Source organism: Oncorhynchus gorbuscha, linkage group LG23, assembly GCF_021184085.1.
Source record: "Oncorhynchus gorbuscha isolate QuinsamMale2020 ecotype Even-year linkage group LG23, OgorEven_v1.0, whole genome shotgun sequence".
NCBI classification, from domain to species: Eukaryota; Metazoa; Chordata; class Actinopteri; order Salmoniformes; family Salmonidae; genus Oncorhynchus; species Oncorhynchus gorbuscha.
This window is the reverse complement of record NC_060195.1, coordinates 54,128,368-54,145,019: the sequence shown is the minus strand read 5'-3', so window position 1 is coordinate 54,145,019 and position 16,652 is coordinate 54,128,368. Positions and strand designations below refer to the sequence as shown.

The window sequence follows — 16,652 nt, the reverse complement described above, 5'->3', positions numbered from 1 at the left end:
ATGGAATGATATTTGTGCAATTATATTTGTCGCAGGAAACAAAGTACAAAGGGGTCCAGCCTGAATTTAGTTGACTGCGGTAGGCTGCATGACTGTACACTTCCTAATCCCAAGGCTCTTCCTGACTGATAAAAAGACTGGGAGTACTGAACTTGGGCTGGGAAGATAACAACACCTGCATAGCCACAGAGATTCATTGTAGATCCTAGACTCAGGAGGGAGGGCTTGTTTGGTAGAACAATAATTATACTAGTTGACCGCCATAGCATGCAAAAAAAGGGCGAAGTGAGCGTGATATGGTGTCGGAATACCGCTTGTAAAACATGCTGCCTAACTGGTATTCTTGGGTAAAAAAGCATGAGTTGATGTTTTTTTACAGACTCCATTTTGTTTGGACCCCAGCAGTACAGTATTCCTGAAGGTATAGAGTCAGGCTAAGGGAGAGTGGGAATCATCATGTCATCATCATCAAACTTCGTTTCCTGCCATATATGATTATGCAGGGCATAATGCATTACTAATACTTGTCATATTTTGTGATTTCTTTTGCTTTTCAAGTCTTTTGCTATCACTCTCTTAGGAACCCGGAGGGAGAGAATTGCAAAAACTCTCACTGAAATGTCATTATCAGAAACCGCTAGAAGCTACTCTGACAATAAAGATAATAAGTTGGAGGTGACAGCTTGGCTGCCAAATATGTTTGAATCATAGTCTGTGAACTTTGCAAAATGGGCCATGTTGGGAGTATGTCCTTGTATGTGATAACACTGATTTCATGTTGTAAGGCTCTGTGCTCTTCTTTTGTCTCACAGGTCTCAGCAACTATTTTGATCAATTCTGCAACTGCAGGAGAGACTGTTAGTTTGATTGGGCTATAATAAATGCCGTTTTCTGATGAGAATGATGAAGATAATGTGGACTATAAGGAACTCACTGAAGGTCATGAAGAGTATAACCATGTTCACCCCTCTGCTCAATAGTGTTTCCATAAATTAAATTGTGTAATAAAGCATGTGTGTATGAAATGAAGGTATTAATAAACCATTCTACTGCAATGATTTTACAAGTGTAAGGGCTATGGAATACCTATGTAAGAATGCTGTTCACTGACTATAGCTCAGCATTCAACACCATAGTACCCTCCAAGCTCATCATTAAGCTTGAGGCCCTGGGTCTCAACCCCGCCCTGGGCAATTGGGTCCAGGACTTCCTAATGGGCTGCCCCCAGGTGGTGAAGGTAGGAAACAACATCTCCACTTCGCTGATCCTCAACACTGGGGCCCCAGAAGGGTGCGTGATCAGCCCTCTCCTGTACTCCCTGTTCACCTATGACTGCGTGGCCATGCATGCCTCCAGCTCAGTCATCAGGGTTGCAGACAACACAACACTAGTAGGCCTGATTACCAACAGGGAGGAGGTGAGGGCACTCGGAGTGTGGTGTCAGGAAAACAACCTTTCACTCAACGTTACCAAAACAAAGGAGATGATTGTAGACTACAGGAAACAGCAGAGGGAGCACCCCTTATCCACATCAACGGGAAAGCAATGGGGAAGATGGAACATTTTAAGTTCCTCTGTGTACACATCACTGACAAACTGAAATGGTCCACCCACACAGACAGTGTGGTGAAGAAGGCGCAACAGCACCTCTTCAACCTCAGGAGGCTGAAGAAATTTGGCTTGTAAACCAAAACCCTCACAAACTTTTACAGATGCACAATTGAGAGCAGGGCTCTCCAGTGGGTGGTGCGGTCTGCACAATGCATTACAGGAGGCAAACTACCTGCCCTCCAGGACATCTACAGCACACAATGTCACAGAAAGACCAAAAAGATCATCAAGGACAAAAACCACCCGAGCCACTGCCTGTTCAACCTGCTACCATCCGGAAGGTGAGGACAGTACACGTGCATCAAAGCTGGGACCGGGAGACTGAAAAACAGCCTCTATCACAAGGAAATCAGACTGTTAAACAGCCATCACTAGCACAGAGATGCTGCTGCCTACATACAGACTTGAAATCATTGGCCACTTTAATAAATGGAACACTAGTCACTTTAATAATGTTTGCATTTCTTGCATTACTCATCTATTGCATCTTAGCCTATGTGCTCCGTCATTGCTCATCCATATATATTCTTATTCGATTCCTATACCAAGAGATTAGTATGTATTAGGTATTTGTTGTGGAATTGTTAGATATTACTTGTTAGATATTGCTGCACTTTCGCTACACTCACAGAAACATCTGCTAACCATGTGTATGTAACCAATACAATTTGATTTGATTTATGGAATAAGGATCAGTTACTAGTTAGATTGTACAACCCAGAGTGAAGGGTTTGAAAGTGTCTGGTTTTACTTTTTATGGAAGTGTTTTGATATAACCTTTGATATTGTAAGCCATAATCTAATGCTTACTGTAAAATGTAGCAATAATTATCACAGAGTAATAAAAGGAGGGAGTGTGATAGAAATTTGCTCTGTGTATCAGATCGTATGTTTAGCGTAATGCTGCTTTTCTAATAACCTGTCTTGGTTCATGAGAGTGACTGATTGATTGTACATGGGAGGGATTTCTTCTATCACTGATAAATCTTCTTAGGGCTGAGATCCCGCTAATGGGTTCGATATGACAACAGCCAGTGAAAGTGCAGGGTGCCAAATTCAAAACAACAGAAATTGCATAATTAAAATTCCTCAAACATAGAAGTATATCACACCATTTTAAAGATACACTTCTTGTTAATCCCACCACAGTGTCCGATTTCAAATAGGCTTTACGGAGAAAGCACCACAAATAATTATGTTAGGTCAGAGCCAAGTCACAGAAAAACACAGCCATTTTTCCAGCCAAAGAGAGGAGTCACAAAAATCAGAAATAGAGATAAAATGAATCACTAACCTTTGATGATCTTCATCAGATGACACTCATAGGACTTCATGTTACACAATACACATTTTTTGTTCCATAAAGTTCATATTTATATAAAAAAATCTCAGTATACATTGGTGCGTTATGTTCAGTAGTTCCAAAAACATCCGGTGATTTTGCAGAGAGCCACATCAATTTACAGAAATACTCATTATAAATGGTGATGAAAATGCAAGTGTTATGCATGGAACTTTAGATACTCTTCTCCTTGATGCAACCGCTGTGTCAGATTCCAAAAAAGCTTTACGGAAAAAGCTAACCATGCTATAATCTGAGTACGGCGCTCAGAGACCAAACAAGCCAAAAAGATATCCACCATATTGTGCAGTCAACATCAGTAAGAAATAGCATTATAAATATTCACTTACCTTTAATGATCTTCATCAAAATGCACTCCCAGGAATCCCAGTTCCACATTAAATGTTTGTTTTGTTCGATAATGTCCATCATTTATGTCCAAATAGCTACTTTTGTTAGCGCGTTTTGTAAACAAATCCAAAGTCATGAAGCGCGTTCACTAGGAGCAGACGAAATGTCAAAAAGTTCCATTACAGTCCGTAGAAACATGTCAAACAATGCATAGAATCAATCTTTAGGATGTTTTTAACATAAATCTTCAATAATGTTCCAACCGGAGAATTCCTTTGTCTGTAGAATTGCGATGGAACAGAGCTTGTTCTCATGTGAACGAGCGTCACGAGCTCAAAGCATTCTACCAGACCTCTGACTCATTCCCCTCTTATTCGCCCCCACTTTACAGTAGAAGCATCAAACTAGGCTCTAAAGACTGTTGACATCCAGTGGAAGCCTCAGGGAGTGCAACATGACCAATATCCCACTGTATATTCAATAGGGAATGAGTTGAAAAATGACTAGCCTCAGATTTCCCACTTCCTGGTTGGATTTTTTCTCGGGTTTTTTCCTTCCATATGAGTTCTGTTATACTCACAGACATCATTCAAACAGTTTTAGAAACGTTAGAGTGGTTTCTATCCAAATATACTAATAATATGCATATATTAGCAACTGGGACTGAGTAGCAGGCAGTTTACTCTGGGAACCTCTGGGCACCTTATTCAGCCAAGCTACTCAATACTGCCCCCAGCCATTAGAAGATAAGCAATTTGGCAGTACACCCAGAACATTGCTCTGGGACCCAAAAGGAGTATCTCAATTTCAAGGTCTCATCTTTGAGAGAAGAAGCTTCGTGAGGTATCAGTCAGTCAAATTCAGGAACCAAGTTTAATAATAAATAATGTAAATCATGCTTATATGATTTGTTTGTGTAGCAATTTATAAGGACTGAAAGGGAACACCGTTTTCAGAGTTTTTATCAAGCTTGTATTGAGTTTATGAAACTCTCCGGCAGTGATAATTAAGATTACTTAATTTACTTTGAATTTGAGTCCTTAGTGATGAATGTCCACAACAGCAGGGTGCTGGGTCAGGCGTATAAAGCAAAGTCTAGCAACCTGAAGGTTGCATGTTCAAATCTCATCACGGACAACTTTAGCATTTTAGCAGCTTTGCAATTACTTAGCATGTTGGGCTAGTAACCGAAAGGTTGCTGGATCGAATCCCCACGCGAAACCCCTGAAAAAGGCAATTAACCTATTGTTAATTAGGTTAGGCCATTATTGTAAATAATAATTTGTTCTTAACTGACTTGCCTAAAGGTTGTATAAAAAAACATTTTATATATATATAAAATAACCCCCTTAACCTAGCGTTAGCCATAACAAATAGGAATTCGTAACATATCATACATTTGCACATTTGTAACATGTTGTACGAATTGCAATCTGTAATATATTGTACTGTTGGATTCGAGGTAAACTTTGAACATTGATGTATATTGACTAATTGATTTGATAATGTTTTAGTATGTTTATAACTGTAGAAATGCATTGCAATGCACTTGCGTGTTATGCGTTAGATGGGATGATAGAGGAGTATCATGCCTAGAGACTGTATATTGTTACAGGAGATAGCTCATAGGAGAGGGAGGACAGTTAACAGTACACAACATGGGGATTTAATTGAACATTACACATACCCAGATCATGGCGAGAGTAGAAGAGATAGTGGTGGCATTTCAGACACTATGGTAAACTTTCAGGAAACCTGTGACTCCGTGTTTTGTTAGGTTGGATATTATTCCCAACTCGTTCATCTTTTTCCCAATCCTCTTGCCATAAGAGGATTGTTAATGTTGTCAGGAAATGACCCATGTGTTGCAGTGTGTATATCCTCAGGTGAAAGCAGAGATAACCAAGGGCACGTGCTGAATTCTGGAGATTGAATGTGCATCAAGACACACCAGGCGGAGGTGTTGGGGACAGTGTTGGTTTGGTCCACACACACTACTCCTTACAGCACCTGCAGCGGTAAAGATTGTCATGTCTCTCCTTGGGGGTGGTGCATAGTTCTCACATGAAGTGAGGTCCAGCTGCATCATGGGTGAGCTTGAAGACACCATGACAGAGGAAGCTTTGCGAGAGAGAGAGAGAGAGAGAGAGAGAGAGAGAGAGAGAGAGAGAGAGAGAGAGAGAGAGAGAGAGAGAGAGAGAGAGAGAGAGAGAGAGACTAGATTCCACTGTAAGACATGCAGATGGGTTGGGTCTGGGAGCTACTTTAAACATCATATAGTTGGGTTGGGGTTTAGCTGCTTTATTGGTTCATGTATCACATGAAAGAGGATAGATGTTGGGGTAATTGTACTCTGAACAACATTTTGAAGGAATTGATGTGAAAGCATATACAGCGCTGAGTTACCTTAAGAGGATGTAGGGTTGTGGAAATGGAGGAGATGGGGGAAAAAGTGACAATGACATGACTTGGGAACATCTCTCGGAACCTGGGGCCTAAAAGGGAAGTCTAAAAGGGAAGCATGAGGAGATTTTTTTAGGGCTTTGGTTTTTGTGGAATCCAGCATAAAAGTATCCTGGAGGCATAGAGAAAGGGGGAATCGTCATGGTCTCAGACTTTGGTTTCCATGCATATGCACTGCTCAAAAAAATATAGGGAACACTAAAATAACACATCCTAGATCTGAATGACTGAAATATTCTTATTAAATACTTTTTTCTTTACATAGTTGAATGTGCTGACAACAAAATCACACAAAAATGATCAATGGAAATCAAATGTATCAACCCATGGAGGTCTGGATTTGGAGTCACACTCAAAATTAAAGTGGAAAACCACACAACAGGCTGATCCAATTTTGATGTAATGTCCTTAAAACAAGTCAAAATGAGGCTCAGTTGTGTGTGTGGCCTCCACGTGCCTGTATTACCTCCCTACAACGCCTGGGCATGCTCCTGATGAGGTGGAGGATGGTCTCCTGAGGGATCTCCTCCCAGACCTGGACTAAAGCATCCGCCAACTGGACAGTCTGTGGTGCAACGTGGCGTTGGTGGATGGAGCGAGACATGATGTACCAGATGTGCTCAATTGGATTCAGGTCTGGGGAACGGGCGGGCCAGTCCATAGCATCAATGCCTTCCTCTTGCAGGAACTGCTGACACACTCCAGCCACATGAGGTATAGCATTGTCTTGAATTAGGAGGAACCCAGGGCCAACCGCACCAGCATATGGTCTCAAGGGGTCTGAGGATCTCATCTCGGTACCTAATGGCAGTCAGGCTACCTCTGGCGAGCACATGGAGGGCTGTGCGGCCCCCCAAAGAAATGCCACACCATGACTGACACACCGCCAAACCGGTCATGCTGGAGGATGTTTCAGGCAGCAGAACGTTCTCCACGGCGTCTCCAGACTCTGTCACGTCTGTCACATGTGCTCAGTGTGAACCTGCTTTCATCTGTGAAGAGCACTTTGCGCCAGTGGCAAATTTGCCAATCTTGGTGTTCTCTGGCAAATGCCAAACGTCCTGCACGGTGTTGGGCTGTAGAAAGCACAACCCCCACCTGTGGAGGTCGGGCCCTCATACCACCCTCATGGAGTCTGTTTCTGACCGTTTGAGCAGACACATGCACATTTGTGGCCTGCTGGAGGTCATTTGGCAGGGCTCTGGCAGTGCTCCTCCTGCTCCTCCTTGCACAAAGGCGGAGGTAGCAGTCCTGCTGCTGGGTTGTTGCCCTCCTACAGCCTCCTCCACGTCTCCTGATGTACTGGCCTGTATCCTGGTAGCACCTCCATGCTCTGGACACTACGCTGACAGACACAGCAAACTTTCTTGCCACAGCTCGCATTGATGTGTCATCCTGGATGAGCTGCACTACCTGAGCCACATGTGTGGGTTGTAGACTCCGACCTCATGCTACCACTAGAGTGAAAGCACCGCCAGTTCAAAAGTGACCAAAACATCAGCCAGGAAGCATATGAACTGAGAAGTGGTCTATGGTCACCACCTGCAGAACCACTCCTTTATTGGGGGTGTCTTGCTAATTGCCTATAATTTCCACCTGTTGTCTATTCCATTTGCACAACAGCATGTGAAACGTATTGTCAATCAGTGTTGCTTCCTAAGTGGACAGTTTGATTTCACAGAAGTGTGATTGACTTGGAGTTCCATTGTGTTGTTTAAGTGTTCCCTTAATTTTTTTGAGCAGTGTATAATTATGCATAGGTTATCACATTGTTAATACTGTTACGTTGTGTGTCTTTTTTTGTTGCTTTCCAAGTCTTATGCTATCACTTTCTTAGGAACCAGATGGAGAGAGTGGATAAACAAAAAGCGTTCCAGCTGACATGGAACAAGACAAGACAGATTGAGTTGGAATTGCATTTTGTTGTGTGATGAGAGATGTATAAAATAAAATTGTGTATGGTGTGATCACAGAACGGAGGCCATAAGTCTCTGAGTTTGTAAACCTCACGGCGAATGTTTTGTTATCATTGTTTGTTCATTTATAATTATTTGTTTGTTTTTTATCATTGTGCGTTAATTTATAATCTTAAAAAAAAAAAAATCATGTTTTATTATCATCGTTTGTCCATTTATAAGTAATTTCCAAGTTTATGTAAATTGAACATTAGGAAGCTATTGTTCAAGAGGAGGGACTGTTGGATTCGGGGTAAACTTTGAACATTGATATACTAAAGTCATGATAGATCAGAAGCATGGAATATAAAGGAGTGAAAGAGACTGGTTTTTATGTTAGAAGTTAATGGTTCTCTGAAGAAAGACAGAGTGGCTGTGGAATGTGCTGGGTGGATGGGAGGGAGTCATGGAAGTGCAATAGGTGATACGGGTGGAGAGCATTGGATTAGACATCAAGGGGGTTGAGGTCAGTTCAGGTCACCTTAAGAGAGACCGAACTGTTTATTACTCTATCACTTTGTCTTCCTGTCGAACCATAAGATGTAAGGATTGGAGAGAAGGAGGGGTGCCTAAAGTGGAGTATATATACTTGTAGTGGTGGAAACATGTCTTTATCTGAATACAGCTGCGTCGACTCTTTGGAAAGAATTAAACTTGGTTAAGCTTTTCTAGTGTGTGTGAGTTATTTACTCTGAAAAATTAGAACCTAACAGTACGAATTAAAATTTGTTACACATCATAAAAATTGTAAAATATCATACAAAATGGATTATGCAATTCCAAAATGTAATAACTACCATACGAAACATAACATATCATACTAATTGGCAGAGGTGTGGACTCGAGTCACATGACTTGGACTCGAGTCAGACTCGAGTCACAAAAATGATGACTTGCAACTCGACTTTAACACCAATGACTCGTGACATGACTTGGACCTTATGACTCGACCTGATTTGATACCCTCCCCAAGCCTAAATATTAAAAAATTATGCTATTAAACAGCGCATCAACTCTTCATTTAACGGATTACAGTTTGAATCAGACAGCAGCCAATCAAATTGCGCCAGCTGAGAAAAAGTTGTGCGTGGCAGTGCAGAGGAACGTCGGCGGGTGAATTCAGATGGAGCCCTTGGAAAGATGATACCCAAAATAATGTATTTTTAGATATAAAGACGACTCTGTATTAAAAAAAATGGATTGCAACTTGCAAAACATGTGGAAAATTACAGACGGAGACGCAACAATTTCCAACTTTGTTCGACATTTGAAGCTGCACAAAGAAGGGTAAGTAATGGCGAATATAGCAGACAGCCATATATTTTATTATTTTACTAGTGTATCATGTAGGCTAACGCAACATTAAATCAATGAGTCTCCACACAGTCAGTCAGTGCGGGAACTTGATCATTGCACCCAAGATTGAGCTATAAATGGCTAGGCAGTTGGTAGCCTAAATCCTGCCTGATGTTACTGCTGTTCCTAAAAAACCATTGACATACGTTAGCCTACTGGAACCACACAGAGAGAGCGTGTGTGTGTGTTAAGGTTGGGTGATTGTGTACAAGTCTACATTGTCCGATTGCGCCCCATAGCCATCCTCAATAGTCGATCACTGTTGGGGGGGGGGTCTTTCTCATGGCTACCCATGTATTTCCTTGGAAATATAACGTTTATTTGGAAAATAATAAATATATAGATATTTTTAAAAGAATTAATGATTTGCGTAAATGTAATATATTAACTATTACTCTTGTTAAAAATATGAAACGGTATTACATGACTTGTTTAGGACTCGAACCTCAAAGTTTAGGACTTGAGACTTGACTTGATGGTCTTGACATGAGATTTGACTCGAACTTGCCTGTCTTGACTTGGGACTTGACTTGGGACTTGAGTGTTAAGACTTGAGACTTAGTTGTGACTTGTAAAACAATGCCATGGGGCGGCAGGGTAGCCTAGTGGTTAGAGCGTTGGACTAGTAACCGAAAGGTTGCAAGTTCAAATCCCCGAGCTGACAAGGTACAAATCTGTCGTTCTGCCCCTGAACAGGCAGTTAACCCACTGTTCCTAGGCCGTCATTGAAAATAAGAATTTGTTCTTAACTGACATGCCTAGTAAAATAAAGGTAAAACGTTTTTTTTTTTTTTACTCTGCTAATTGGAGTATCCAGGATTTACTATGTTACGTCTACCCCGGATTCCAGTTTGAAACTATTGGCATGTATTTGAAAATACTCAAATACACTGACTGAAATACACTCCCCCCATGCATTTAACCCCGGCATTTGGAAAATTGTATTTTAAATAAGTATTTGAAAAAAACTTTAAAATAGTAGGCTATTTATAGGAAATTGCAGATCATTTGGGCCACATTATTTGAAAATACTCAAATACACAGAAAATAAGCATTTACATAATCAAATATTTGAACCCAGGTCTGCAATGTCTGTAAAGTATGTTGTTGTCAGTCTACATACCGTCCAACAAGCTTCTGGCATGTGCGTCCAACCTTGACCAGTGTGGGTCCCACTCCCCCGTAGTAGATGTTGAGAGACTCCACTATGTTAGTGCCCTCCCTGAAGAGCACCTTCATCCCAGCGTTGACAATGGAGAAGGCAAACTCCCTCCTCTGGGCCTGACGGAAGGCGGACACAAACTCCCACTGCAGAGATCAAAGTAAAAATAAATACTGTACTACAATCAACAAACATAATACAGTCAGTCAACAGACATAATACAGTCAATAATCAACAGTCATCCTCAATTACAGTCAACAGACATAATACAGTCAATAATCAACAGTCATCCTCAATTACAGCCAACAGACATAATACAGTCAATAATCAACAGTCATCCTCAATTACAGTCAACAGACATAATACAGTCAATAATCAACAGTCATCCTCAATTACAGTCAACAGACATAATACAGTCAATAATCAACAGTCATCCTCAATTACAGTCAACAGACATAATACAGTCAATAATCAACAGTCATCCTCAATTACAGTCAACAGACATAATACAGTCAATAATCAACAGTCATCCACAATTACAGTCAACAGACATAATACAGTCAATAATCAACAGTCATCCTCAATTACAGCCAACAGACATAATACAGTCAATAATCAACAGTCATCCTCAATTACAGTCAACAGACATAATACAGTCAATAATCAACAGTCATCCTCAATTACAGCCAACAGACATAATACAGTCAATAATCAGTCATCCTCAATACAGTCAACAGACATAATACAGTCAATAATCAGTCATCCTCAATACAGTCAACAGACCATTTCTCCAACCTGAAAACCTCGCAACAGATTATTCATGTTCAGTTACCAATTAACCAAATCCTCAGCACCCAAAGCTTGAAAGAGGTTGGAGTTATGAGTTAAACTAAGGTCATCATCAATATCCAGAGAGGTATTTGTATGAGAGATTAAAACAGTTATTCCTCACTGGTTTGGAGTAGGGGATGTCAATGGACAGGAGGACTTCATCTGGTCTAAGCGCTGTCTTGCCAAAGCCAGTGAAGAGTTCTTCATTCAGAGTGAGCGTCCTTGTCCCATTTTCTACAACAAAAAGACAGTTTCATACTACGAATCTAGGCATCACTCAATCAACCATGTCCTTCCCATTTAGGTCATGTGATATTGCATGATCACGAACTGAAAGAAAAGGATCGAATCAAGAAGAATCAATGCTTTGGCCAACAGTACCTTTAGACATGACCTGCAGTGTGCAGTCCAAGGCAGCTAGAACACTATTGAGATCATACTTTGGGTTGGCACTGAGGATATTGCCTCCAATGGTCTGTAGACATGGGACATCATAAAGCCGATCAAATAAAACACATCAATAAGGCTTTCAGGCAAGAGTAATGCAGTAGTCAACAATAACGACAATGGCCCAGCGACACCCTTTTCACACTACATAGCCAAGCCAAGCTGTACTGTCTGTGTGCTTGCCTGGTTACGCATTGACCATAGTTTCTGGAACCATGCTGAAAAGGACAACGTGAGGAGAAACTATCTGAGCCAACACAGTTAAGTATGTTGGGTACATACAGGTGCTATCATAATTTGATAATTCTGTTGTCACAGAGAATGTGCAGGAGGAAATGCAGGAGGTTCCTCTTGTGCAGGAGGAAATGCAAATTCTAGTGTATTCAAGGTTTAAAATGGCTTCTAAAGTTGGTCATTTAAAAAGTCAGACTTGATTTATCCTAACTTAAAATGTATCAGCCGATACAAAAATGTCCATTAATTATAATCCACATAATGATTAAAGTGTACTGTTGCTGCAGGATTACTTTCCTGCTGTGAGATACGGGTCAAATTATGATAGAACATCTGTATCTGTGGGTAATAGTTATAGGGCTTACAGCCATGTTGCGGATCTGTTTCCCTGCTAGACACCGTAGGGTCTGTAGCAGGGCCTGGTACCCCCTGGTTCTCTCTGCCTCCATCTCCCTCACAGCCCTCTCCATCTCCTCCTTCAGACTGGACAGGGTGCAGACTGCCCCCATACTCACACCTGCATGGACATGAACACACAGCAAGTAGGTGACGAAAAGCTGAAAAGTTCTTTCAACGAACGGACAATGAATACACTTCTAAACCTACCATCCTTCCCCCACGTCACAGTATGTAAATCTGAAACTCTCCCGGCGTAGATGGTGAGAGGATGATGGACTCCTTTCACTTGCATATTTGGTCCTGCTCAAAATAAATAAACACATAATAGATGCAATGTGGCTGAGCAGTCGTCAGGATGAATATTCTTTTGTACCGTGTACAACGTATGGGTCTATTTTTTAATGGGGGAAATGATTTTGGGTTTGAGTGAAAGCAGTTCTGACACACAAAAGCAAGATGGCAAAGCAAAAGGTTAATACCTATAGTTGTGTTGCCAACCACCACAGGGGCTTCAGGATATTCTGTTTTCAACTCAAGCAGATTGGTCAGATCTACTGGAGATATCAACTTCAGCCTATCGCCTTGGAAACACAGACTGCCACAGGCACGTTTCTTTCCCATAATCTGGTATAGAGAAGAGTGAAATCAAATTTCTCTGCAAGTTAGTTCTGTTTGAGTTGACAATAGACAAGTCTCTTTAGAGTGAAGACTGAATCTAACGTACCATGAGTTCTGGAGGGAAAATGAGGTCCTGGGATGGGTCAAGCGGAAGAACATTGTCCACATGGAACAGCTCCTCTGAGATCTGACAAGGTATCAAATATTTATTTAGAACACAATCCTTCTTTCCTGGTGTCATCATTTCAACTACCCCTCAATTGAAAAAGCTACTTTGCCTCTTGGGCCGTAGTTATGTGCTGTGATTACATTTACATGAAGTACTGTTACGGTATTCTTTGGACTTTCATTTATCTGCATGTCAAGCACTCATATTTAGCATGACAATAAAATGTTTTACCATTTCATTTTCACGACAACCAGGGCTACAAGTAGTGTACCACAAAAAACAATTAGATATAAACAGTTGCATTCATGACTTTTATTGACATAAAACAAGGCCTGGACAAAGCAAAAACGTATTTATATGAATGCTGTTAGTAAAGAAATAGTTTGCTTAATGGTAAATGAATAACCTACTAGTCAATGACACCTTTGTGGAGTTTGTGACAGCAACTATGTGAGCGTATTATAGAAACCATGTCACAATAGACACAAAACGTGCATATCTGTGAGTCTCAGCTTTTCATTGACAGCTTTTAATAGTTTGTAGCTGAAACCATTCGAACTCTAAAGACATTTTTGTAAAAGACCCTGCCCCGTGCCCCGTGCCCCGTCGGGATCCGCCCTTGTCTCACAAACACCACTCTAGCTCAGCCCCATTAATAACACAGGCTCATGGACGCAGAAGAAATATAAAAGCCAATGGTTCACCCCAGAAGTCTGTAGCTAAAAAACACAATGTTTAAAAGGTATTAAAAGTCCAAAACAGGCCGGCATTACGGTGGGACTCGTTGGGTTAAAGGGACTATACCGTTCCCTAACGCGCATGTACAAGGTTGGAATTCATTCGGTGAAAATGTAAAATATTTAACTCACATCACTATCCTTGTGTTGCTTAGTTCCATTCTCTATACAGCACTTTCCCCCAGATTCTCCATTCTGGCAACATCCCTCTCCATTCTCTGATGCCTAGTGATATGTAACACATGCATTTTACAGAACATGTTTCGAAGTAATCAAAAGAGAAAACATGTGCATTTTGGTTAAGAGACATGTGCTTTGAATCAAACAACTAGCTTGTGGAAATAGGTTAAAGGCATTACTCACATCACAGAACGTTTTGAACCCGTCAATGATCGGCCTGTAGCCAGTACAGCGGCAGAGGTTTCCTTTGAGAATGGGGTCAAAAAAAACTGTCAATGACGTTTGAAAAAAAGCTAGCGATGAACCTACAGCCAATGTTTTTGTGGAGACCTTTGGACTACTAAAGATGATTAAAAAATAATAATAAGAAGAAGAAATAGAGTATGTTTCATTTTTTTTAATCTATAAAATATAAATGAATGACCTCCTAGAGCCTCTCTGATGTCTTCCATGGTAGGATGTGGTTTGTTCCTCAGTAAAGTGTACATGGACATCACCATGCCTGGAGTACAGAAACCACATTGAGAGCCATGGGCCTTGGCTATACGCTCCTGCAAGAACGTAGACATATCAGTTTTCCTTACAAAAAAATATAATCCAGCCACAATGAATGGTGAGCTCCACTTGTATGATTTAGGATCACAAAACCCTATATAACCGTATAGTAGGACCTACCTGAACCGGATGCAGTTTGGTCTTGGTGCTGCCAATACCCTCCACTGTTACCACAGCAGCTCCATGCAGTGTGCAGATGGGCTGCAGACAGGCGTTAACAGTGTAGTGGCTAGGATCAGAGGTCAAGGATATAACAAGCAGTGCCGTGTCGAATAGAATAGTGTGATGCAAACTGAAGAAGATTCCAGTCATTTTACTCCAAAACTATATTTCTCAGTCATTATATTTTGTGACGGTGTTATTTAGTAAAATATTAAATTAAATGGTTTGCTTCCCACATATGGTTGTGAGGGCACTATTAGAAAGAAAGGATACAGAACTCTGTTGTTGAGTTGGTCATATTTGGACACCATGACCGTGCAGGCCCCACATCCACCCCCTCCACAACCATACTTAGTCCCAGTTAGAAGCACTATATAGAGAAGAGACACATGTAGACGATTTTGGCTAAGCATTTTGAAATGATCTTCACTGCTACTCAACCCTGCACCTTAGAGGCTGCTGCCCTGTATATATAGACATGGAATCACTGGCCACTTTAATAATGGAACACTAGTTACTTTAATAATGTTTACATACTGCTTACTCATCTCATACGTACAGTATATACTTTATTCTATTCTACTGTATTTAGTCAATGACACTACTTCATTGCTCGTCCAAAACTGCACTGTTGGCATTTCGCTACAACATCTGCTTAATATGTGTATGTGACCAATGAAATTTGATTTGAAGAACATAGACATTATGTGCTGTTATTTACATACAAAAAGGTGTTATAATTTTGTTGAGGAAAAGTACCTTTCCTTCTGAGGAATTTGAGGAGCACCTCCTCTGGATCGGCATTCCTCTCTAAGATCTGAAACACACACACACGCACACAGACAGAGGTCACAATCTATTCTAAGACAACCAAGCCTCTGTCTGTGAAAAAAACAGTAACAAGGCATATCTACATCAGGCAACAGCAAACACTCTGGAGAGTCAAAATTATATCACGGGTGGCTTGAGAATGCCATATGCTCTGCATCTAATCTATAGTGTTATCTGTGACTATAATCAGGACATTGGTGTGTCAGTCTGCTGACAATCATGTGCTTTACATAAAAGTCAACATTTTGAGGTGGGAGGACTGGAGGAATCTGTATCAATATATTGAATAATGTATAAGAAAATATTTCAGATGCAGAAAAACTGTAGATTATACATTTTAGAAAGCAGCCTTTTGTTTAATATTTTCTTACAGTGTTGAAGTGATATGACTTCCTCATACTAACCATAGAAATAATAGAAAGTATCAGAAACACAATAGACATTTACCAGACAACTTCATTGCGTAAATTACAATTATTATTCAAATGCATTTGGAACTAATGTCAATTGAGCTGCTCAGCAAAAGGAAAATATACTCTCCTCTGCAGTTTGAAAATGTGGCCTAATGTTATTCCAAAAGACCAGTACAGTATAAATGGTCAAACCAACATCTAATAGAGACTAAATAATGTGTTGATCCAATATGATTAAGCATAGTCTGGATCTTTTGCTCCATTACTGGCAAAATATCTGATAAAAAATAATAATTTAACTAGGCAAGTCAGTTAAGAACAAATTCTTATTTACAGTGAAGGCCTACACCAGCCGACGCTGGGCCAATTGCGTGCCGCCCAATGGGACTCCCAATCACGGCTGGTTGTGATACAGCCTGGATTCGAACCAGGGTGTCTGTAGTGATGCCTCAAGCAAGATGCAGGGGTCTTAGACTGCTGCACTACTCGGGAGCCAATTTGGTTGGTCAAAATACCAATAATAGGGCAAAAGATCAAAATTGGGCTACCTGTGTGAACACAGCCATAGTCACATATTAGAAATAAAAATATTTCTTACCTTTTGTCCATTTACATAGAAAATCAATTCACTGCAACTGTTGGGAGAGGACATTATTGATGTTTACTCAAAAGCAGCAATCTGAAACTCTGTCTCTGAATTATAATTTGTGGCAGTTTAAATACCTTTGGGATTGACCAACATCACATGGCTTGAGCTTGACAATTATTTACACACATTATCAACAAAGTTATATCATGGCAAAGAAACATTACATATATCCCCCCCCCCCCTCCCT

At 40.7% G+C, this 16,652-nt stretch overlaps 1 protein-coding gene across 2 annotated transcripts in view; it reads right to left on the bottom strand.

Moving 5' to 3' along the window:
* The window catches only part of aox5 (aldehyde oxidase 5), a 30,898-nt gene that overhangs the window by 13,609 nt on the left and 637 nt on the right, over positions 1-16,652 (bottom strand). The window contains exons 2-15 of one of the 2 annotated variants that reach the window (XM_046323246.1): positions 16,415-16,451; positions 15,332-15,389; positions 14,846-14,942; positions 14,531-14,639; positions 14,280-14,406; positions 14,039-14,100; positions 13,808-13,900; positions 12,876-12,956; positions 12,631-12,775; positions 12,359-12,451; positions 12,118-12,269; positions 11,453-11,546; positions 11,193-11,305; positions 10,202-10,386 (exon numbers count right to left, since the gene is read on the bottom strand). In XM_046323246.1, coding sequence (XP_046179202.1) covers positions 10,202-10,386; positions 11,193-11,305; positions 11,453-11,546; positions 12,118-12,269; positions 12,359-12,451; positions 12,631-12,775; positions 12,876-12,956; positions 13,808-13,900; positions 14,039-14,100; positions 14,280-14,406; positions 14,531-14,639; positions 14,846-14,883 — 1,292 coding nt within the window. In that variant the 5' untranslated portion in view covers positions 14,884-14,942; positions 15,332-15,389; positions 16,415-16,451. Of the gene's footprint in view, positions 1-10,201; positions 10,387-11,192; positions 11,306-11,452; positions 11,547-12,117; positions 12,270-12,358; positions 12,452-12,630; positions 12,776-12,875; positions 12,957-13,807; positions 13,901-14,038; positions 14,101-14,279; positions 14,407-14,530; positions 14,640-14,845; positions 14,943-15,331; positions 15,390-16,414; positions 16,469-16,652 lie in introns of those variants that run through there. The other variant, XM_046323244.1, reaches the window with a different exon arrangement.